At 40.8% G+C, this 23711-nt stretch overlaps 2 protein-coding genes and 1 pseudogene across 2 annotated transcripts; all 3 read right to left on the reverse strand.

Annotated features, from left to right (window-relative positions):
• Nucleotides 1–7008: 7008 nt before the first annotated feature.
• On the reverse strand, nt 7009–8491 carry LOC145799071 (uncharacterized). The gene is made up of 3 exons (XM_082888635.1): nt 7965–8491; nt 7784–7882; nt 7009–7576 (listed from the first exon to the last, which is right to left on the reverse strand). Exons 1-3 carry the CDS (start codon nt 8367–8369, stop codon nt 7160–7162), a joined length of 921 nt encoding a protein of 306 aa, XP_082744761.1. The 5' UTR covers nt 8370–8491; the 3' UTR covers nt 7009–7159.
• Nucleotides 8492–17327: 8836 nt separating this feature from the next.
• LOC145799374 (protein FAR1-RELATED SEQUENCE 5-like) lies at nt 17328–18685 on the reverse strand. The gene is made up of 3 exons (XM_082888937.1): nt 17840–18685; nt 17646–17708; nt 17328–17498 (listed from the first exon to the last, which is right to left on the reverse strand). The coding sequence occupies exons 1-3, from the start codon at nt 18683–18685 to the stop codon at nt 17328–17330; spliced, it is 1080 nt and encodes a 359-aa protein (XP_082745063.1).
• A 72-nt stretch (nt 18686–18757) lies between these two features.
• On the reverse strand, nt 18758–19549 carry LOC114313982 (protein FAR1-RELATED SEQUENCE 8 pseudogene; annotated as a pseudogene).
• Between the last annotated feature and the right edge of the window lie 4162 nt (nt 19550–23711).

Consider the following 23711-nt stretch of genomic DNA (forward strand, 5'->3'; position numbering starts at 1 on the left):
GGACGCGTCCATTAACTGGAATGATTATGAGGGATCAGAGGAGGCCACTGGATGGCTTGAAGATCAACCGGATGCAGTGGGGGAAGCCCAACCAGAACAGAGCCCGGCAGGGGCAGAAACATCACTTGTGGCCGGAACGGCCGAAAATCAAGTTGTACCGCCGGAGAGCGCCGGTGTTAAGAATTCCGCTCAGGACATGGGCATTACGGATGTGGGAACCATTGAACAAACAGCTGTACTGACACAGTTGGAACAGGGAAAGTTTGAGGAAACTGAGAGAGCCAGAAAGGCGAAGGGCCCTGAGGGGACCGGAAGTGCTGTGTGCACAAAGACAGACAACGCTGCGAGCATTTGGACAGAGAGCACTGAAAGTGCGAGTAGACTGGAGCCGGACAGATGTCTGTTGGCTGCCAGCGGAATGTGGTGGGAAGATGACGATTTGTGTCTTGCCCACACCGATGAAGACTGGGGAAATGGCCAACCAGATGATACTTGGTATCTTGATGAAGTGGACCACATGACAAGAAGTGGGCGGTACTTCAAGCCCCCACACTTAGACCAACCCGAAGCATCCGGGAAAGACAGAGAAGTAGAGAGACAGAAGGAGAAGCAGATTGAAGACGAGGCTGTGTTGAAACAATTAAAGAAAATACAAGCAGACATCTCCATCTGGGGACTGCTAATGGCATCACGAGTGCACAGGGAAGCTGTCCTATCTGCCATGGACAAGTCGAAACTTTCTATAGACACCACGCCTGAACAGCTGGTTGGGCTGGTTTTTCCGGGAGGAGGTTCCCCGGCATTAACTTTTTCAGACAAGGAGCTACCGCCTGAGGGCGCAAATCATAACAAGCCTCTCTACATCTCTGTGGAATGTAGAGATAAGTGGATACCGGTGGTACTTGTTGATACCGGGTCTGCGATTAATGTCTGCCCAACCAGAACGGCATATGCAATCGGGTTGAAGCCTGTAGATTTCGTCCCAACCACCCAAGTGATCAGGGCATATGACAATACCAGCAGAGAGGTGATGGGGACTGTTAAAATTCAAACTAAGGTTGGTCCAGGACAACACAGTATCGAATTTCATATTTTGGACGTTCCCGCAACCTTTAACTTACTTTTGGGGCGACCGTGGTTGCACCAGGTCAAAGCAGTCTCTTCCACCCTTCATCAAATGCTGAAATACCCTCACGGGAAAGGGGTAGCAATCGTTTTTGGAAATTCATCAATCCATCCGCCGCCGGAAGTGTCTACACCCGTCTTAGAAATCGAGCACGGCACGGAGGATGTGTTTTTGTCGGGGTTCACTTTGGCCGAGGCTCAAGTGGTGCAGAATGTCATGGCTGCAAATGAGGGCATGTATGTCAGTGCACAATCTATCTACCTCATGAACAAGCTAAAACATACCCCTGGAATGGGATTAGGGAGAAGTGGCCGAAAAGGCGTCTCAGTGATTGGCCGAAGTGCCGCACAATCCTCACGCCTTTGGACTGGGTTATCTGCCCACCAAGGGGGATTGGGTGAGGAAAGGAAAAGAAATGGCCGGAAGGGCCAGGGCAAAGAAGGCCGGGAAGCCATTTGATTTAATACACAGGCCCATCTGGGGTACCCTAAACGGACGTTTCGTCCGGGAGGGGGAAGATTTTCCATTTTGCGGCTTCCCGGAGCCATGGCTAAACGCGAAGGGGGAGCGCGTGCCTGGTTTTGAAATCTTCTTCGACATACAACTATCTGGGGATGACGTTGCCGAAGCGCAGACAGACCCACCAACTGAGACTGAGCAGTGTGAAGCAGTGGATCCTGAGAGTACAGAGATGGAAATGGGGGTAGCACTGGCGAGTCTACTATCAGATCCTCCGATCGGCCAAGAGTGCTTGGGGGATAACTCTTCGGTTTCTGTGATTGGAGATGAAATAGCTGCGGGCTTTCCAGCGTCGATCTTGGATGCATCTATCGCACCTTCTCTCATCTGGCAATATGAAGAAGGCTTTTTATCTAGCAGTTCCGGGTCAGGTAGTGAGCCGGAATCTGATTCTACCGAATCTTCTGCGTCGGAATCAGATTCCAGCTCGACTGAGTCTGAGTCCGGTATTCCTGGGGGTGATAACCCGGATACCACAGTCCTGTCTAGGTCGTCTTTTTCATTTTCTTTTGAGTCTGTTGTAACAGAGGAATCTGACGGCTTGGAAGTATTTAATGAGAATGATGTGGATGTGGTTTCCGAGTATTTTTCTGTGCCTTTGATTTATTGCTTAAATCAGGATTTTCAAAACTTTGATGAAAACAGCGAGGAAGAAATTCCCCCAGTTTTGCAACGATTAATTGATCAAGAGCAAGAAAGATTTGTTAAACCATTAATGGATGAAATCACTACTGTGAATGTTGGTACTGAGAAGGACCCGCGGCTGGTCCAGGTCGGGTCCACGTTGTCTTCAGAGGAGCGCGAGCGCTTAGTCGCTTTATTAAAAGATTTTAAAGATGTTTTCGCGTGGTCCTATGAAGACATGCCTGGAATCGATCCTGAGATTGTACAGCACCGGATCCCTCTTGATCCAGAGGCCCGCCCTGTCAAACAGAAACTCAGAAGGATTCGCCCGGACTGGGCCCTCAAGATTAAGGAAGAGGTCACCAAACAAATTGACGCAGGGTTCCTGTTGGTGTCTGAATATCCAACTTGGTTGGCCAACATAGTCCCGGTGCCAAAGAAGGACGGCAGAATTCGGGTCTGTGTAGACTTCAGGGATTTGAACAAGGCCAGTCCGAAGGACGACTTCCCCTTGCCGCACATCGATGAATTGGTGGATTTCACGGCAGGACACGCCTTGCTTTCGTTTATGGATGGTTTCTCAGGCTATAACCAGATAGTAATGGCACCCGAAGACCGAGAGAAAACTGCGTTCACTACCCCGTGGGGGACATATTGTTATCGAGTGATGCCATTCGGTTTGAAAAATGCCGGAGCTACGTATCAACGGGCAGCAACTACAATATTACATGATATGATCCATAAGGAGGTCGAAGTGTACGTGGACGACATGATTGTCAAGTCCAAAGATAGAGAGGGCCACTACACCGCCTTACAAAAATTCTTTCAAAGGATCAAAGAGTTTCGGCTGCGACTGAACCCCCAGAAATGCACGTTTGGTGTTACAGCAGGGAAGATGTTAGGGTTTCTGATCACACAAAGGGGCATCGAGGTCGACCCTTCCAAAATCAAGGCCATCTTAGAAATGCCACCACCAAGGACTGAAAAGGAGGTGCGAGGCTTTCTAGGTAAAGTGCAATTCATAAGGCGGTTTATTTCTAAACTAACCTTGACTTGTGAACCACTTTTTGGTCTCCTGAAGAAAGGAAAGAAATTCCAATGGGACGGCCGATGTCAAGCAGCTTTTGAGCAGATCAAAGAGTACCTACAGAACCCACCCGTGTTGTCACCGCCAGAGCCGGGGAGACCGTTGATACTATACCTTTCAGTAACTGAGACCACCATGGGTTGCATGCTTGCGCAGGAATCAGAAGACAAAGTAGAAAGAGCCATCTACTATCTGAGCAAAAAGATGTTAGATTACGAGATCCGCTATACACCGCTAGAGAAGGCTTGTTTGGCCTTGGTATGGGCAACCAGGAAGCTGCGGCACTACCTGTTAGCCCACTCTGTAATGTTGGTTTCGCGTTTGGATCCCATCAAATATCTTTTCGAGAAACCAGCACTTACAGGTAGGCTAGCTCGTTGGTTGCTGTTGCTCTCCGAATTTGATTTGAAGTATGTGACGCGCAAGTCAGTAAAAGGCAGAGCGGTAGCGGAGTTCCTTGCCGACCACCCGGTTGAGGGGGATGAAGCGGTTGAGTATCTATTCCCAGATGAAGCCATTCTGCACGTCGAAGATGAAACTTGGACAATGTACTTTGACGGAGCGTCAAACCAGTATGGGTATGGGATAGGGGTGTTGCTGATAGCGCCTGATGATTCCCGTATTCCTTTAGCATTCAAGCTCCGGTTCAAAGTTTCCAACAATGAAGCAGAGTATGAGGCATGTATTGCTGGCCTAGAAGCAGCCCTAGAACTAGGGGCGAGACGAGTGGACGTCATTGGGGACTCGAACCTCGTTGTGTCTCAAGCAAAAGGAGATTGGAAGGTCAAAGAGGAAAGGATGATAACCTACCACCAAACCTTGGATTTGTTAATTCCTCGGTTTGAGAAGCTAAATTTCACCCACCTCGTAAGAGAGAACAACAGGTTTGCAGATTCATTAGCAACTCTATCTTCTATGATAGACATCCCGTCCGGAGTCCGGATGCGTCCAGTCATTATTGATCAGAAGTTTGCGCCAGCGTACGAGTCGATTTCCGCCATAGAAGAGGTTCAAGACGGCAACCCCTGGTACTACGACATCTGGAACTTCTTGGAAAAGGAGATATATCCGCTAGGGGCAAATGCCAAGGATAAGAGGGCTGTCAGAAGAATGGCTGCTCAGTTCGTTATCTGCGGGGGAAAGCTGTACAAAAGGGGTCATCTGGGAATGCATAAGCTCTGCGTAGAAGCTGAAGAGTCAAAACGCCTGATGGAAGCCATCCATGGGGGGGAGTGCGGTGCACACATGAATGGAGTAATGCTGGCCAGAAAGATCCTCAGACAGGGCTACTACTGGTCAACCATGGAGGAGGATTGCATTGGTTTTGTTCGGCGATGCCACAAATGTCAAATTCATGCAAATCGCATGAACATCCCACCGTCAAAACTAGACAACATGACTTCGCCGTGGCCTTTTTCAGTCTGGGGAATTGATGTGATCGGAGCTGTTACCCCGAAGGGGTCCAACGGGCATGAGTTTATCCTAGTAGCGATAGATTATTTCACAAAGTGGGTCGAGGCCCAATCATACGCAGTGTTGAAGGCGTCGCATGTCGCAAAGTTCATCAGGAACAACATCATCTGTCGCTACGGGGTGCCAAACGAAATAATTTCAGACAATGGTTCCCACTTCAAGAAAGAAGTGATAGACTTGTTGGAGAAATACAATGTGGCTTTCCATAAGTCCTCTACATACAGGCCGCAGACCAACGGAGCGGTTGAGGCCGCCAACAAGAATATCAAGCATATACTACAGAAGATGGTGGAAACCTATCGAGATTGGCCAGACAAGCTGCCATTTGCTCTGTGGGGCTACAGGACTTCAATCAGAACTTCTACTGGAGCAACTCCATATTCATTGGTCTATGGAATGGAGGCTGTTCTACCCATTGAAATTGAGGTCCCATCATTACGAGTATTGGCTGAATGCCAAATAGCCGAAGCAGATTGGCAGCAAAGCAGATTCGAAGAACTCATGCTTTTTGATGAAAGAAGACTGAAAGCACTGTACCACATCCAAGGCTATCAACGCAGAATTGCCCGGGCTTTCAACAAGAAGGTTAAGTCCAGGAATCTGAAAGAGGGAGATTTGGTACTCAAAGACAACCGAGCTCCCATCCACGACCCAAGGGGCAAGTTCAAACCCAATTGGACTGGTCCTTATATCATCAAAGCTATCTGGTCAGGTGGGGCTGTGGTTCTGATGGATCTAGATGGCTTGGAGTTCTCACAACCGATCAATATGGACAAGTTGAAGAAATACTATCCTTGAGAGGCTCGCTAGGCCGAAAACCCGAAAGGGCGACCTAGGCAAGATTCAGGGCACAAAAAATTAGAAAACATAAAAACTGAGCTCGCAAGGTTGAAAACCCGCAAAGGGCGGCCTTGGCAAAAGTTAGAGCGCAAAAGGAGAGTGAAAATACTCGAGCGAACCTAAGCCTGAACTACGTAAGACTTGATTCCCATCTTTGGGATACGTAGGCAGCTTCGTCCTGAAGTTCAGTCATAAACTTTTCCCCGATCAACTCTGTCCATATTAATCATCTCAGTCATCTTTATCCATCAGCATTTATCATGATCTCCGGTACAGTGCTGTTCAAACTAGGGGCAACTTTCCGTTGCCATGACGGTGCAAAGTTACTCAGACAAGGGGCAACTTTCCGTTGCTTTGGAGTGCCGCATTGTTCTTCAAACTAGGGGGCAACTTTCCAGTTGCAGGGATCTGGGGTTGTGCATTTCAGTGACAGATTTTCGGCGTGTCCAATTCTGATCCACATCGAAAATAGTTTTGAAAAGTTTTAATAAAAGTTGACTTTGTTCAAATCAATCTTTTCACGACTAAGACCATTTTTGGACCAAAAGTGGAAAATTTTCAGTACCATAACTTTCAATTTCATTGATTTCAAAATGGAGTTCTCCTGCTCTTGCATTACAATCGAGGTTGCTTTTTAGTACAATCATAAAGAAAACTTGAAAATACTAATAAGCAATAAATTTGGGGCATAGTTGAATCAAGTATCTCTGTGTCCCACTCCAGAGTTGGACGGGATATCTGATGCCAAGCTGGGCCCAACTTGTACCTCCTTTTTTGAGCCAATCCACATATTCATCTAACAAAGCGCAACTGAAGGTTGAAACAGGGGCCAGAAACTCTCTAGTCCTCCATGCCGTGGCATATCTCTGGCCGGCCAGCTCCCATGGATGACTGGCAATGTTGCAGTGTGTCCCCTCGGCCTTGTCTTGCTCTTCGAAGGAGAACTCCAAGCATTACCATACAACAGGAGAGCCGAAGGCCTTCATTTCAGACGCGTTCCGATGCCCAGATCGTCAGAAGTACACCTTTTGTTTTTGAGCTTTTTGCTTATCGAGTTGTTGTACTTTGTTTATCGAGTTGTTTGTCGAGCGGACGTGTTTTGTGTTTTGAGTCCTTGCTCTCTGTTTAAGCAAATTTTGTTAAAGTCTTGTTTGTTTGCATTGTTGCTTTTTGCTTATCGAGTTGTAAACTTGCTAAAGATTCTGTTATATCTTAGTAAGTTGGGTTGTTTAGTTTGTTGCGTCGGTTCACTACCTGATTTGGTGATTACAATGCGCATTACCATTCAAATTCATTTCTTGTGCAAAACAAATTGATGCGATACGATACTAAAAGTTCAAAATACAAACACCTTTTCAAAAGCTATTTCATTTCATCATGCTTTACAACGAACAAAAGGTACAGGTTTTACAAAAACAAAACTGCCTAACAATGTGCAAAGTGCTACAAACTACTAGTAAAAAGAAAAATAAAGCATGGAAATAACAACATCAAAATCCTCGGGAACGGGAACGAGAAGCCCGCCTGGTCCTCTTTTGTGGAACAACCTCCACACCATCATCAGAGTCGGAGCTGTCGTCCTCAGGATCCTCCTCAGCCTCGCCTCTGTTCCCCGAGCCAAAACCGGAGCCTCCCTCCTCGACAGATGTCTCGAACTGACGGTCGGTAGCCTCCTCCTCCTCCTCCTCATCAGACTCCACCTCCACAACATGAGCCCTGCGTCTGCGGACAGGTCCCCCTCGAGCTCCTCGAAATGGCCTAGATGGCCCGGCTCCTCGGGAAGGCCGAGATGACCCCTCCCCCTGATAAGGCCCGGATGGCCCAGCTCCCTGATAAGGCCCAGATGGCCCAGCTCCCCAATGAGGCCCAGGTGGCCTGGTCTGTGGCTGACCGGACCATGAAGGCATCTGAAAACAAAGAGTTCAATTCAAATACATCAGTCCGAATATATACATCAGATGCAGATACAAGCAAAAGCTACATAAAGTGGGTGCATGTAAATACAGTGTACAAGTGAGGTGTGTGTCAGATGTGCTCTACACAAGTAGTCTATCGATGCAGTAGAAATCAGCATGTCATCAGAAGTATGATCAATGCCAAAAACTGAAGGGTACCTGAATGCCCGCAACAGACAACTGTGCCTCCCTGCGTAGGACCATGCCCTCGAGTGTGGCCACCAGCTCAACCATCTCCTCCATGTACCCTCGCGATGGCTGCAAAAATGAGTTCATACTCATCAGTGAACAAATGAGTATCTAAACATCTGAAATGATGAATGACGAAAGTGGAGCATACCGGCGGTGAGTCCGGATCAATGGCATATCGATCACTGGGCATCCGAGGCTCTAGTGGAACTGGAATCGGAGAGCTAGTCCCATACTGCCACGCCATCAACTCAGTAGGCATATCTGGCCATCCCAGATGAGGATGAATCGACGGGTTCGGAGGAAACGGTCTACTCCCACCTCTAGATGCGCCAGCCCTGCTAGAAGAAGGGATGTCTGTAGCCCGAGCCTGAGCCTGATCCGAGGATGACATACCGGCAGGTCTCATCATCGGAATACGAGCCTCTGTCAATGGAGGCATCAAATATATGTGACGATAGGTGGCGTAGTCCCCCTCCGCAACATATAACAAAGCATCGCTGCCTAGCATGGCGCCGACTACCTCTGAGTAAGAGAGCCCGTCAGCGGTCCGCATACTAGCCGGAGGTACCGCGGGAACATCCTGGGAAAGATACCCCCGTACCTGGCACAGAAAGCGCTCCCCCAGGAACCAGACTCTGCCGACTGGCCCTTCGAGCAGGACCCTATACCGGGAGATGCCTGAGGCTCCGGTATACTGAAGTAAGAGATCATCACCCAGAGGTGCCCAAGGCTGCCAAGTAATCTGCGGATGATAAATGTATAAACCAATCAGAAAACGAGAATATACAGAGCAAATCAAAGATGAAAATGAAAAGAACTGAAAGTTCTGAAATACCTCTGAGTGTCGCACAGTGTCGAAGTACTGTCGCAGGCGAACCAGGGTCTCTCGAGGCCTCGCCCGGTGCGGGCCCTCAAAAATCAATGAATATGGGGTCACGGGAATCCCCACCACCTCCAGCACTGGGGCTAACGATGGGAAATATACATAAGCCCATAACTGAGAAGAGCAGTGCAGAATGTAAATACGAAATGCTGAGAGCAAAATGCAGACTGCAAAAGTACGATGTGTGTGCAATGTACAAGTAATGAAAAGCAGAAATGTAAATCGAGGGGACAGAAAGTACCTCCCAAGCTCTCCAGTAGCCGCCAAGCAAATCGCCCCGCCCGCGGGAGGTCGCGCTCATGTAAAAGTAGAGGGTGGCCAGGCCAGCGCCACCCCAATCATATCTACTGACCTGTGATAGGTCAACCAGAGCGCTCAACAGGTATAACCCAATGGTGTTCCCTCTGTCGGCAAACAGAGTAGTCCCGAAGAGGAACATCAGGAAGCCACGAGCATACTGCTCTGTCTCCTCAGGAGTCTCGGGCATCATCTCAGCCCGCCGAAAATGGGAGGAAAACCAAGTATAGCGGACTCTCCCAGAGACCCTGTCAACAGGTGGGCGAGCCCCCAACAAATACATCCAGGCGGCCTCCCACTCGCCCATATCCTCATCGTATGGGATGGCCCAACCTCCGACATCAAGGCCGGTCAATACAGCAAAATCAAAAGGGGTCATAGTCATGTCCCCGGTAGCAGAGAAATGGAAGGAATTAGTGGTGTCCCACCATCTCTCTACCAAAGCTGCCATCAAGGTCCTCCGGGCAGGACAGCGTGACAACCCGTTGCAGAAGGGCCCAAACCCCGCCAAATCTACCAAATCCCTGACGCCCTCCGGGAGCTCAGCATACCAATCCCGCGCCATGGTAGAACCATATCCTCGCACACTGCGGGAGCCACCCTGCATTCAGAATGAATACATGTGTCAGTATAAAATGAATGGGCTGTGTGCCGATGAGATGAATGAGTTGTGTGCCAACAGAAATTTGGGCTATGTGCCAATAAAACAAATGGGCTGCGTGTTCAACTTTCAGTTAAATTGTGGGCTGCGTGTTCACTATCTACCTGGGCTGCGTGTTCAGAGAATTTGAATTTTGGGCTGCGTGTTCAACTTTCAGTTAAATTGTGGGCTGCGTGTTCACTATCTACCTGGGCTGCGTGTTCAGAGAATTTGAATTTTGGGTTGCGTGTTCAACTTTCAGTTAAATTGTGGGCTGCGTGTTCACTATCTACCTGGGCTGCGTGTTCAGAGAATTTGAATTTTGGGTTGCGTGTTCAACTTTCAGTTAAATTGTGGGCTGCGTGTTCACTATCTACCTGGGCTGCGTGTTCAGAGAATTTGAATTTTGGGCTGCGTGTTCAACTTTCAGTTAAATTGTGGGCTGCGTGTTCACTATCTACCTGGGCTGCGTGTTCAGAGAATTTGAATTTTGGGCTGCGTGTTCAACTTTCAGTTAAATTGTGGGCTGCGTGTTCACTATCTACCTGGGCTGCGTGTTCAGAGAATTTGAATTTTGGGCTGCGTGTTCAACTTTCAGTTAATTTGTGGGCTGCGTGTTCACTATCTACCTGGGCTGCGTGTTCAGAGAATTTGAATTTTGGGCTGCGTGTTCAATTTTCGGTTTATTTGTGGGCTGCGTGTTCACTATCTACCTGGGCTGCGTGTTCAGAGAATTTGAATTTTGGGCTGCGTGTTCAATTTTCGGTTTAATTTGTGGGCTGCGTGTTCACTATCTATCTGGGCTGCGTGTTCAGAAAATTTAAAGTGTGGGCTGTGTGTTCACTTTCGAATTCGGGCTGTGTGTTCGACAAATCAGTGTTTGAGCCGTGTATTCTAAAGTGTGGGCTGTGTGTTCGCAATTAACTAATGAGCCGAGTGTTCAGAAATTTCAAGTGTTGAAACTACATGTTCAAAGATGTAAGGAAAGTACTATGTCACAAGCTAATTGTTTAAACATGGCAAGGACGCAAAATGTAAAATACAGAAGATGAGGTAAATACCTCTCGAGCCTCATGAGAGAGATGCTGCTCTGGCTCTCTGAGAAGCAGGTCCGCAGGTGCTCTCTCGTCGAAACTGGTAAAATGACGGAAAACGGCACGTGGAAGAACGTGTACTGGTGGACGATACCTCCCGGGAATAAAAGGGCGAGTCCTCGGAGGTAGGGTCATGGGATCGAAGTCATCACCGGCACCTGAAAAGCCTCCACCGTGGGGAGAATTGCCCGCCATGTTCAAGAATCTGCAAAAGGGAAGCAAAAATGAGCAAAATGCGCAAAAATTGGAAAAGTCAACAAAAGTCAACTCTCGAAAAATAAAAAGTCAACAAAAGTCAACTCCCGAGAAAATATTCTAAATATTAAGATGAACTTACCTCAAGTGTTGAAAATGCAAAAAGAAGCTCCGAAGCCGGAATTTAATCGCTCCAAAGTGTTTAAAACTAAGTGTTTTTACAAAAACAATTTGCGCGAGGCGTTGGAAAACGCGCGTAAAACTCAAAACTGGAGAGAAAAGCGTTGAAAGAGGCAAGGAATGAAATGGGGTTCGGCTGCTATTTATAGGCTTCAAGCCTTGGATGAAATGCATGCAAAAAGGAGGCAAAAAGACGAAAATGCCCCTGGAAAAGGGCACGGCCGGCCGGCCTCTAAAAATAGCTGGCCAGCCATCTGCTTTTTGCAGAAATGGCCGGCCAGCCATTAGCTTTTTTAGAAAACGGTTGGACACCCCCCCTTGGGAAGATAAACGGCCGGCCATGCTCCCCACATACTCACCTAGCTCTCTGCAAATTTTGAGGAAGATCGGAGTTCCCGGGACCTGAAAAAGTTCAAGAAACGTACACTTCCGGCCGCAAAATTGCTCCGTCCGGACTTCGGTTTCAAGTTCTGATGTGTGTCTCATCGTCATCCATTGAAATCAACGTGTATCTTTTTTTGAATGGGTTATAACCTTTCAGAGAAGTGGATCAGAGGTCGTGATCAAGTTACTTTCGCCGAAACACGCGTTTCCGTACTCGTTGTTTCATGACAAATGAACACCCTGTTTCATGCTCGTTTTGTACTATCTTGCATCCTCATAGACATACTCGCATTGTCATGTACATTTCTCGATATTTGTATACCTCTGTGTTTGAGCATGCGTCGTCACACATATCTCATTCTTGCATTACGATGCATCCACTCACCAACACTGCGTGTGTCAAACTTTCGAAATCACATTGAATATATGCTGTTAGCATATTGTGCTTGTTGCAATTTCTCTCTCTTGCAGGCACGATATTGTATGTACGGTTCAATTGAGGTTGGTGCGACCAGACGAATCACGCAGGTATTGTATCTTCTCCGTGTGAGACATGGCGGGGATTGAATAATCCCCCGCGTTCTTAACTGCATGAAATGTAGTTGTCGCTTTGCATTCTTGCTTAAAATTGTTGCATCTATTTGCGAATACTTGCCTCATTACAGCTAGCTGCATTTGCACGATCATCGGGCTACCTTCGGCTTCTTGCATATCATTTGCATTTTGCCCCCTGCCTGCGGGCATGCCTGCGGGCACATCTTTTTCTATCTTGTATGTTTGTCTGAGTCTTCGGCCTTGTCAAAAATGGGTCGTCTCTAGGCTTTGACATTCACTCCCGTCACTTGTGACTTCCGAGTTCTGTCAAAGAGGGGCAATCGAAGTTGTGTCGTCGTCTTTATGGATCTCTGTTTCGAAACCGTTTGAGACGCCAAGTTTTGGGCAAGCAATCTGAGAGGGCAGACCAACATAGACACAGAGAGCGGGCTAGATACATAAGAGATTAGGGCTTTTTTTTCTTTTTTCTTTTTTTTTTTATATTTTCCTGGGTACAAAACGACGTCGTTTTTAAAATGGCGACCAAATTTTTTTGTCGCAAAAAAAATTCAATTCCCGCCTAGACAGACTTTCAAATTTGCCTCCCAAACTTTTGGCGACCAAAATACCAGATTAGTCGCAGAAAAGGTACCTTCGCCGACAAACTTCTTTAGTCACCAAATCTTAATCAACGGCGACTAAAATATTTGTTGCTAAAAATACTCATTTCGCGACTAATTTATTTTTGGTCGGCAAAATGTGACGTTCCGCGACCAAATTTGTAGTTGGTCGCCAAAAGCATACTAATTTCTGCGACTAACTCATTTTTGGTCGCCAAAATGTGACCTTCTGCGACCAACTCATATTTGGTCGCCAAAAATATTGATCATTCGCGACTAATTAATATTTGGTCGGCAAATGTCATTTTTTTGCGACCAAAATTTTTTTGGTTGGCAAAAGTGGTCGGCAAATGTGTAAATTCTTGTAGTGGTTATACTATTTTCTTCTTTAATTTTTATTAGTTTTTTTTTTTAGTTATGACTCATAAATTCTTTAGTTATATCTCATATTGTATTTAATTATGATATTTTTTTTAGGCCTCAAAAAGTATAAAATGATGTAATTTTCTTCTTTAATTATAAAGTGCACATTATACACACTTTTTAAAAGGTGTGCACCTTAGTTTTTCTCCCAAAGTTTTGCTCCAATATATACATCCCAAGTATATAACTACGGAACAGAAATCTTAGAGCAACCTAAAAAAATCTTAAAGTTGGAATTCATGACTTCTAAATTCACAAAGAATTCAAAATCCTCTTTGTGAGAGTTAAACCCACAATTTCGCATTATAAAATAATACTATATAACTATTAAGCTAAACAGGTAAAAAATAACATATTTTAAATTTTTGTTCAACTTATTAAGATTTAGAGCAAATTACACTAGTAGTTTCTCTATTTTGCCCATTATGTCTTTTTCATCTCTACACTTTAAATTCACTTAATTTTAACTCTTAATTTTAAATTTTGAGTTAATTTGCTCCAACTGAGTTGATTAATATATTAGATTTGCAATGGTGCAATTCACTCGACTTTGAAATTTATATTAGATTTTTAAAGAACATGTATTAAATTAAATATTTCAATCTCAAAAAACCTAAAAGGTTAATTACATTTCTCAACGTTATAATTTGCAATGGTGGCTAGGGAAGATAATGCAATTAAGAGCTGGGGGATCGCGGCTTCAGCAGAGGAAGGGGGCTAGGGGCCAAGGTTTGAGTTGGGGTTAGGATTTGTGATTGGAGAAGATGAGAGTATCTTGACGTTGTTTAGAAAATAATTGTATGAATCGAAAAAAAATAATTGTATGAATCGAAAAATTATATGTAAAATTCAAATAAATAGTATATATTGGGAGAATGTGTTATAGACATAGACTATTCCTTGTTCACTTTGTTCTATGGTTAAAAACTAAGGAAAATACTAGATATTCATAATTTTAGGCCAACATATGACATATGAATTGGTTTTATAATTGAGTAGGTAACAAATTAAAAATTAACACTTATCATACCATATTAATCTAGTTGGAAGAAATTTTTACAGGCGTCAAATATTTAATTCAAAAAACAAATACCTAGGTAATAATATCCACAAAATTGTCACCATTTGGGAAGTGGGGTAAGGGGCTATTTTAGCCTCGTGGAAGAAAATAGCCCAAAAGTCTACTGTGGCATGACAGATCACGTGCTTCACAGCACCATCAACGTAGGTGAGTAAATGTCCATTTTACCCTTTGAATTGTGCATACCACGTCAGCAAATACTTCTTTGTTGGAAAAAGGATATTTTATTATTCGAGACAATTTTGTCATTTTACATCCTAACTTTATTTCAAACACATTTTTCAATATAACAATCAAATAAAACAAAAATGCTTCGCACCCCAGTATTGGAGACTCCCAGTGACCCCCAGCTGAGGTGGCACGTCACGTGATTGTCACGTGACGTTAAGACCCAAACACATCTTCACATTTCATTTTGAAATCTCCAACGGTAACCACTCCAGCTCCAGCTCTAACGGTAACCACTTCGATGCCTGACCCCCACTCCGACGCCGGCGACCACTACTTCCCTTCACTCCGACACAGCTCGTTCCCGCTTCTCCCGAATCTCCGATTAAGGGGTAATTTTATCTGGGTATATATATATATATATATATATATATGTATATATATCTATTTGTAAAATGATTTCATTTGGCCTTTTGATTTTCTCTGTCATGCTATCTGATCTTGGGGATTGAATTTGGCCTTTTCATTTGGGAATTGTGGCATTTTGCATTTGGAGTCTTACATTGCCATAAACTTGTTCGATGAAATTCCTCAACGAAATGTTAAACCTGTTCATAATCAGCTTTACAAAGCTTTATGACAGTGATTTATAAACCAGCTTTATGACAGTGATGTATATCTGTGATTTACGCAGGTTACCTGTTCATAAGCTAAATTTGGATTACAAAATACTGAATACTTTATAAAGCTGATTTACGCAGTATTGGGTTGCTTCACGATGAAATTCACATACCACATCAATGAGTAAAAAAAAAGTTGTAAATTTTTTTAGTTTGTATGGTATTTTTCGTAGTTGAAAGTCCTAAGGTGTTTAGGTAGCAGGTGTTTTTCTGGATTGTGGACTAAAAAAACAAAATAAAGTTAATGAGATTGTTCATTTATAAGCATACACAATTAGTTCCTCGATGCAAATTTATGTTTTTTGTTTTTTTGACATGTTCATTAGAGCTAATCATACATGCATTTTGCCTCAGGATTCAAGACTTTGAATGGTAGCTTTTATTTAATCACAAGCATGTCTTTAGATGCCACATCTAACTAGAAACCTAACATGTAAACATCTTTACATCCATATATGTACATTAATTCAATGTTTGACATTCATATTAAACACCCAAGCACATAACATATGAATACTGTGAGTCCTCAGAGTCAATATTTATATCTTTGTGTTAATCATCATCTTATATAATTTCTGGAAAGGACACAGTGAACCTGTTCATAATCTATGAAACCTGTATCTATGAAACAGGTTTTCCCATTATCTATGAAACAGGTTTTCCCACTAAATGAAAAGGTAAATAATGAAAACCTGTATCTATCTATCTATCTTCTAAAATGAAACAGGTTTTACTTGATCATTTTGAAGACTAATGTGTCCAGATTTTTTATGAACACCCTGTCCCTGTCCCTTGTCCAGATTTTTTATGAAACAGGTTTGACAGGTCCAGATTTTACTTGAAACCTGTCCAGATTTTTTATGAAACAGGTTTTACAGGTTTTACTTGATCATTTTTATGAACACCTTATCCCTTGTTGGTTGAAATCCCCATCCTCAACTAAGTCACTACTTGAGGGGCTAGTGTCATGACAGTTGGTCAATGTAGACTGAGAAATAACACCTTTATTTGAATGAGTGCTAGTAGCATCCAATGATTGAATGAAGTGCAAAAATAACAGCTTTGTTACAGAATCTAACTGTTTGTTACAACTTTATGACACTAACTACAACTTATAACAGCTTTTTTGGAGGGTAAATAAGCTGATTTTCAGAATCACCTCCAAGGGCTGTCATAAAGCTTATAACAGCTTTTTTGTAGACTGAGAAACCTGTATTTTTAATGTGTTTCATAATGAATATATGCAAGTGCTGTAATGTTAATATTTGTCCATTTTTGCAGATGTCAAGTTCAAGTGTCAGTGGCAGTAGCTCCGATTGGTTGACATACGTCAATAGAAATTGTTGTACATGTAATAAAAAGGCCACCATTTTAATATCACAAACCGATCAAAACAAAAACAAGTTATTCTACTCTTGTAATAATTATGGTTTTATCGGATGGTGTTTACCTACGAATCCAGAATATAGAGGTCATCAAATTCCAAGAGACGAAGTGCCAACTGTCGGCGAACAAGTTATGACCGAACAACTTCGAGCTATGACCGAACAACAAATACAGATGACGGAACAACTTCGAATTCAGAACGCAAAGATGCAAAAGTTGATATGTATATTGTCCATGTTGCTTGTAATTGGTGTCTTTAAACTTGTGAATATGTAATAACATATATATACATATATGTAAGTTACAAGTAGAAGTAGATGTCAATGTACAAGTTCAAGTAGACTGAATACTTTTGTGATGTTTTCGAGGAAGTTATGTTTTGTTGTGTATTGAAATCTAATTATTGTATCTCTTTTGTGGTGAATGGAATGGAAAATGACTTGTTCAAACTTGTATACTTTATTCAATACTCATTGAATCGACTTTGTTAAATACAGGAAACTGTTGAATGCAAGGTAACTATTGTTGAATACAGGTAAACTATTAAATATACATGATTGAATACAGCGAAACTATTTAATATACATTGTTGAATACAGGGAAACGATTGAATATACATTGTTAAATACAGGGAAATTACTGAATATACATTGTTCATCATAGAAAAACTCTTGAATACACATGGTTGAATACATGAAAACTGTTCAATAAACATTGTTCAATACAAAGAACTGCTAAATAAACATTATTCATTACTAAATATTGCAACATCTTCATTACATAACAAATAATAATAATAACATAACTTCATTAATAATTAGTATACCACATGTTTTACAAATCCACATGTAACATAAACTACAATCTCAAAAAAAAAGTTTGAAACTCAGATTAATAGACTACATAATTTCTAACCTAAAAAACAAACAGTTCGAATACATAAAAACTAGTCAAACAAGTCTGTAATATCTAAGCTTCCTGGTGTGCATGCATGAGAAGCTGACGGGGTTAGAGATGCAGAACCATAAATCTGAGTTGGAGCACTCATCAAACTTCCCTGTATGCCACTTATGAAGTCCGATGGAGTAAGAGACGTGCCTCCAATACCATGGGCCACCTGTGACAATTCATTGCAAAAAGTACATGTTAGAATAATACACTTTGTAAAAGTACATGAAGTCCTCTTTGGAATACACTTTGTAAAAGTACATGAAGGCCTCTTTGGAACACGTATCGGTATATACATACTATTTTATGTACCAACCATATAAGGATAATACGGTGTATATGCTTGAGCTTGAGCTTCAAATCGAAGCAACTTAGTAGCCTGTATGTTTTGAAGAATAATTAAAGATTGAAATTTATGAATTGCTTTTACATACTTGAATAGAGTTTGTAAAAAAAAAAAAAATTGAATAGACATTTTACCTTTGCTTTTGTTTGTTTTTTTGCCGTTGCCTTGAACCGATTAACAATTTGATCTACTTTGGCAACCTTCCGTTTCGTAACTGGACGACCTCTTCGCCGAGCAACCAAAGGACTAATCACCTTCCTACTAGTACCTCCTTGTGTAGAACCGGTGTGAATCGGACTTTTTGTTGAACATGGTAAATTACTCCCATCACCGGATTCTTCTTTCATGACTCTCTCCTTGATTTCATCCAACCCAAGGTCTACAATTCTAGTTTTGCCTTCAGAGTTACCAGCAAGTTGTACAATGGCAATCAATTTTTTGTTCATCCTCTCATAGGTACTTGCATTGAAATCATTCCCAAAGCCGGTGTATGTGGTTTTGATGCATGCGTATTCTCTATCCACATCTTTTCTCCACCGGGGCAAAATGTATTTACTTGGCACCTCATTTATGCATCTTCTAACAAGCACAGCGAGTGAGTGAGCACACATAATGCCTCTAAACTCAAACAATCGACAAATGCATTGAACTTTACATTCAGTTGAATTAAAATAGACAACAAAGTCCACATGCTTCATCTTCTCACAAACTACCATTGCTTCTTGGACATTATATGTAGAAATTGATCTCTCCTCTTTCACAATCACCGCCTGACAGTAAACTATTCTCTTCAACTCTCCTTGAACTTCTTTGAATTTCACATTGGTGTAGGCTTGCTGAAATTGCTTCTCAAAACCATATATAGTTAGGCAATCAAATAATTTGTGTCGAGACTTAAAGTCTGCTTTCTTCTCTTTCTCTACCTTATTTCTCAAGGCATTGCCATATTGTTCAACGAATTGCTTCAATGTAGTTTTTGGATTTACATATCCATCAAAAAACGCATTCATACTTTCACTTTGTTGTGTAGTTGACATGCCAGCCCAAAAAATGTCTTTAACATAGACAGGTATCCATCGATTCTACTCATCATATAGTACCCCCAACCACTCATTATCATAAAGATTGAATATTGCAAGCATCTCTTCCCATTTACTCTCAAATTCAGCTCTTGTCAAACAGTCATAAAGTGCATTTTGCATAGCCAACTTTATGGCTTCATACTGAGCATATCCTTTCAACTTCTCCGGAATTTTCTTCATGATATGCCATAAGCACCACCGATGTTGAGCTTGCGGAAACACAATTTCTATAGCATTTTGCATAGCTCTACACTGATCAGTTATGATAGCTTTTGGCGGATGATTTGACATGCAACTTAACCATGACTTGAATAGCCAAACAAATGTGTTAGTGTCTTCACTAGACAACAATCCACAACCAAGCAAAATGGACTGTCCATGGTGATTAACTCCGACAAATGGAGCAAATGGCATGTCATATTTGTTCGTCAAATACGTTGTGTCAAATGAAACGACATCTCTAAACGCTTCATAAGTCGCCCGACTCCTAGCATCAGCCCAAAATAAGTTTCTAATGCGAAACTCCTCATCAACATCAATCACATAAAAGAATCTCTCACTATGTGCTTGCATCCTCATAAAATAACTTTGAAGTGATTCGGCATCACCTTCCCCAAGCCTCAACCTTCTAGCTATCTCAATGTAATTTCTTGCATCTCGGTCATCAAATGTCAATGACTCGTATCCCCCCGCTTCAACAACCATTGAATGAAAGTTCCTAGACACCCCAATCCCTGCTTCATCATTAATTTCTAATCTTCTCTTCACAAGAGTAAGAATTTTCTTATTCATTGTAAAATGACGTGAGTCGGTGGGAATCAAATCATGATTATGCTCGAGGTTAACTGTGGTTAGTTTATATCTCCCATCCTTTTGTACACTACCTCGTACCCTTGTTGTGCAACCAATCTTTGTGGACAAACATGGCTTCAGAGGGTTGACTTCTGATTTTTTTTTTCTCTGCCCCGTTCAAGAACATTCATTTGCAAAGTTTAGCAATTGCCCATCATCTCCAAAATGTTGTGCTCTATGAGCTATAGAAAATCCAACATGCTTAGCATATTTGCCATAAAATGTGTACACCTCTTCCCTTGAGCTAAAACACATACCCTTTTTAGGTTCTTCAACATCTTCGCCCTCATGTATTAAAGGATTCTCACCAACATTTGAATCAACCTCCATTCTTCCACTTTGCGTACTGAAATAACAATTAAACAAATACAGCTATTAGAACAATTAACTTGCAGCACAGAGAAAATAAACTTGATTGAAGTGAATAAACTGTAAAAGAGGCAATAATTGTATATAAGGCTTCAAAACTAATGGTGCACCATAATGAGAAACATCCCCACTGCCATTACAGAATGATCTAAAGCACCTAACAATTTGAATTTCAGAGGAGTCACCACCAATTAACAGGCGAAGAGGATCCAATAATTCAATCTGTGAACTAGTATTAGTACCTACAGAGTCTATAAGTAAGTCCTCAACATTTTTCGGATAAATTTACCTGTGAACTGCGAAAAGCTCATTACAACATCTGAATTGCCTGACACAATTAAGATGTTTTAATCACATAACAGACTCCAATCCAGATCATCAATGAAGTTATACTACAAAGGCAATAGGGTAGTAAAACCAAAACCCAATGGATTTGGATATGACATAATGCCTTAGGTTCCATTCCATTTGCTTAAACTAGCACATCTACTGTCATATCTCAACATATACTTTGGTAGAAAATTTATAATGCCTCTGCAGTGAGCTAAACAAAAAGAAAAAGATATCTCTTTACACCCAACACTTGTTTTCCCCTGTTTGTTTCAACTGAAAGTAGTTCCTGAAAATTGTGAACAGCAACAATTAATTATCTCCATTCAGTTTACTACCTACAGGGGCACAGAACTATAAATTTTCCTTTAATGAGAAAATGGGTGAAAACTTTGTTTGATGAGAGGTACGAAGATTGAGAGGAACCTTAAACCCATTTTCTGAGGAGGAACCTTAAACCCATTTTCTGAGAGGAACCGTAAATTTATAGTTCTATGCCCCTGTAGGTTCCTCTCAATCTTCCTCTCAATCTTTGTTTGATGAGAGGAACCTTAAACCCATTCAGTTTGAAACTCAGTTTGATGAGAGGTACGAAGATTGAGGATAGATGAGAGCGAGCTATGGAGATATTACCAGATTGATGAGAGCGACGAAGATTGCAGAAATTCCGGCGAGCTATGGCCGTCGTCGGTGAAAGAGGAGGATGGCGACGAGAGGTGAAGATAGACGAGTTCCCGCTTTTTCCAGATGTTGTTTTTATTTTTTATTTTTTATTTTTATTTTCCAGCTATGTTTACACATCAGCTGCCATGTCACTGGGGGTCGCAAGCCACTGGGGGTTTGTAGCGGGGTTGCAAATAAAATATCTAACCCATCTTCCTAAACACGAAAATTAAAATAGCCTACTAAAATAGTCAAATAATTTAAAAGTCAAAAAAGTAGTAACTCTCCAAACGAGGCCAATGTGAACTAGTCTATGATTGGTTTAGTTTTAAAATTATGATTTGAGAGTAGATTTGTGATTTAAGACTTCGTTTGGCATAAGATTTTTTGGTTATTTTAGCTACAAATAAATAAAATAGGCTCAAAAATCAATAAGACAAAGGCCTCTTTTGGAAAGTGGGTTAAAAGTCACTTTCCAACTTTTAACCCATTTTGGATCACATCATCTCTCACATTTTTTACACTTTAAAAAAAAAAAACCAAAAAAGTTAGCTTTCAACCATTTGTCACGCCCCAAAATTTAGACAATTAAATATTAAATCAGGAGTAAACCCCAATCAATATTCCATCATTCAAATCGTAGGGTGAAACAAAATCTAAACGTTCACATCTCTATAAGGTTTAAATAAATTTCCATGCTCAAAAGCTTACAAAGGATTAAAAAAAAACTAACAAAACTCCAATCAAACCATCCACCATAAAATTTCATAACTATCCAATACCTCAAACATTAAAGTAACAATAAATAGTCAAAATAACTTAAATAATGTAAGGTTACAAACCATGTCAAATTATCCAAATACTAAAGTCATAAAAAAAATAATAAATACATAAACTAATATCAATCGTTAGCTCAAAAAAACAAAAGAAGTCTAAACGATATGTTCAACAACTATAGTTATTTCTCTTCACCACCGTAATCCTAACTAATCCTACAAAGAAAGCTCGGCTGCGCTCAAACAGAACGCACCCTAGTTGCTAAGAGACAAAACAGGTTAGTATACAGGTATACTGGTATGAGTACAAGATTTAACACCAACGTGTCCATTAAACACAAACAAAAATACATTTAATTCTTGTTACGGGACAAGACAAGTAGTTTCATCTGCACCGAGACAAATGGGTAGTTTTCCGAGATACGGTGACATTTAGTTTCTTGCCCGTACACAACGAAATATAAATTGAGTATAAAATAAACAAAATAGAAATAAAAATATGGTATGTCAGCCCTGCATAAAAAGTTAGTAAGACCCACCATCCTACAAAAAAAATAAAGTTAGTATAATTTAATCATAAGTAATTTGCTAAAGAGAATCAAAATATACCGTTTCATACTTAAATAATTCGAATTGACCAAAACTCAAAGAACAAAAATTGTACAAAATCAAATTTCCTAAAGACAAAGCGAACGAATTTAGTAGAAACTAAACAGGTTGAGAGAAAAACTGGATAGAAGAACCTAGACAAAATTCAACCGAAAAATCTGAAGCTAAAAACGAATAGAAACTGCCCTAACATAATTTTTTTTGGAAAAAGTTCAAAACACAAAAAATATGCAGAATAATATTTTACTTCAGTTTATGCGAAACTAATAAAAATGAGCTCGTTTCGTAAATTAAAACAATATCTAAAACCTGCATTGCTAAAATATGTTATAACAATAAACTCCTTATAAATTCATATAACAATAAACTCATATTTATAAGGAATTTATACTCCATCATGACTCCAACATAATAATAAATCCTTGTGCAAGTTATGGAGTCAGGGTGAAATATAAGGAATTTATCTATGGGTTCCTAATTAATTTTAATTTCATATATTTATGAGTGTGATTACAACCATAAAATAAATCCATATAAAAATCCTAACCATGACATACCCAACTAATCAAAATAATTAAAATCAATCAATCATCTAAAAACCCTAAACCTTGCATACACAACTAATTCAAATAATTAAAATCGATCAATCATCTACATACAAATACGAAATCAATTCAACATCGAATAAATAAAAATAAATAAATAAAAATAACAATTAAACATAAATCGAAGGAAGTAGATTTTACACTCACAATTATTTTTTAAAGATCAAAAAATATTTAAAAAATTAATAAAACCACTAAAACAAAACCCTAATTTTTTTTTTCCTCCACTCTTCTTTGCCGTCTCTATGTTCTCTCCCTCACAGTTTGCACTTGGTTTTGATTAATCTCTCTCTCTCTCTCCCTCTCTTCCTCAATCTCTCCTCTCACCCCGTGGTTGCTACTCTCTAAATTGTATAGGAAACCTAGAGGCCTATATATATATATATATATATAAATAAAAAGGTTACAAATTTTTATTTTACAAATGCAACATAAATACAATATATATAAATATAGATATGATATATATTTTATCAATATATAAACATTTTTTTTATAAACAATATAAATATATCAATATTCAGATTAATTACATATAATTAAATAACACATTAAATTAATTAAATATCACATTAAATTCTCATGTAGTCATGCATTTAATAAAATCAAAAATAAAATAAAGAAATAATAATAAATAATGACTTACAAGAAATTAGGGTTGTTACACCATTTTTTCAAAACACTCCAAAATATTACATCTAAACCATAATCATTTCATTTTTTCTCTCACAAAAAATCAAAAAAAAAAAA

Source organism: Camellia sinensis, chromosome 9 (genome assembly GCF_055761805.1).
Source record: "Camellia sinensis isolate YWXY chromosome 9, ASM5576180v1, whole genome shotgun sequence".
Taxonomy (NCBI): Eukaryota; Viridiplantae; Streptophyta; class Magnoliopsida; order Ericales; family Theaceae; genus Camellia; species Camellia sinensis.

Coding starts and splice junctions, on each gene's coding strand:
- LOC145799071 (XM_082888635.1), bottom strand. CDS start 8,369: ATGCGGACCGCTGACGGGCTCTCTTACTCAGAGGTAGTCGGCGCCATG. Junction 7,883..7,964: donor TTGATCCGGACTCACCGCCG/GTATGCTCCACT, acceptor TCATTTTTGCAG/CCATCGCGAGGGTACATGGA. Junction 7,577..7,783: donor TGTCTGTTGCGGGCATTCAG/GTACCCTTCAGT, acceptor CTTTGTTTTCAG/ATGCCTTCATGGTCCGGTCA.
- LOC145799374 (XM_082888937.1), bottom strand. CDS start 18,685: ATGAATGCGTTTTTTGATGGATATGTAAATCCAAAAACTACATTGAAG. Junction 17,709..17,839: donor AAATTGTTAATCGGTTCAAG/GCAACGGCAAAA, acceptor CAAAACATACAG/GCTACTAAGTTGCTTCGATT. Junction 17,499..17,645: donor CACCGTATTATCCTTATATG/GTTGGTACATAA, acceptor GAATTGTCACAG/GTGGCCCATGGTATTGGAGG.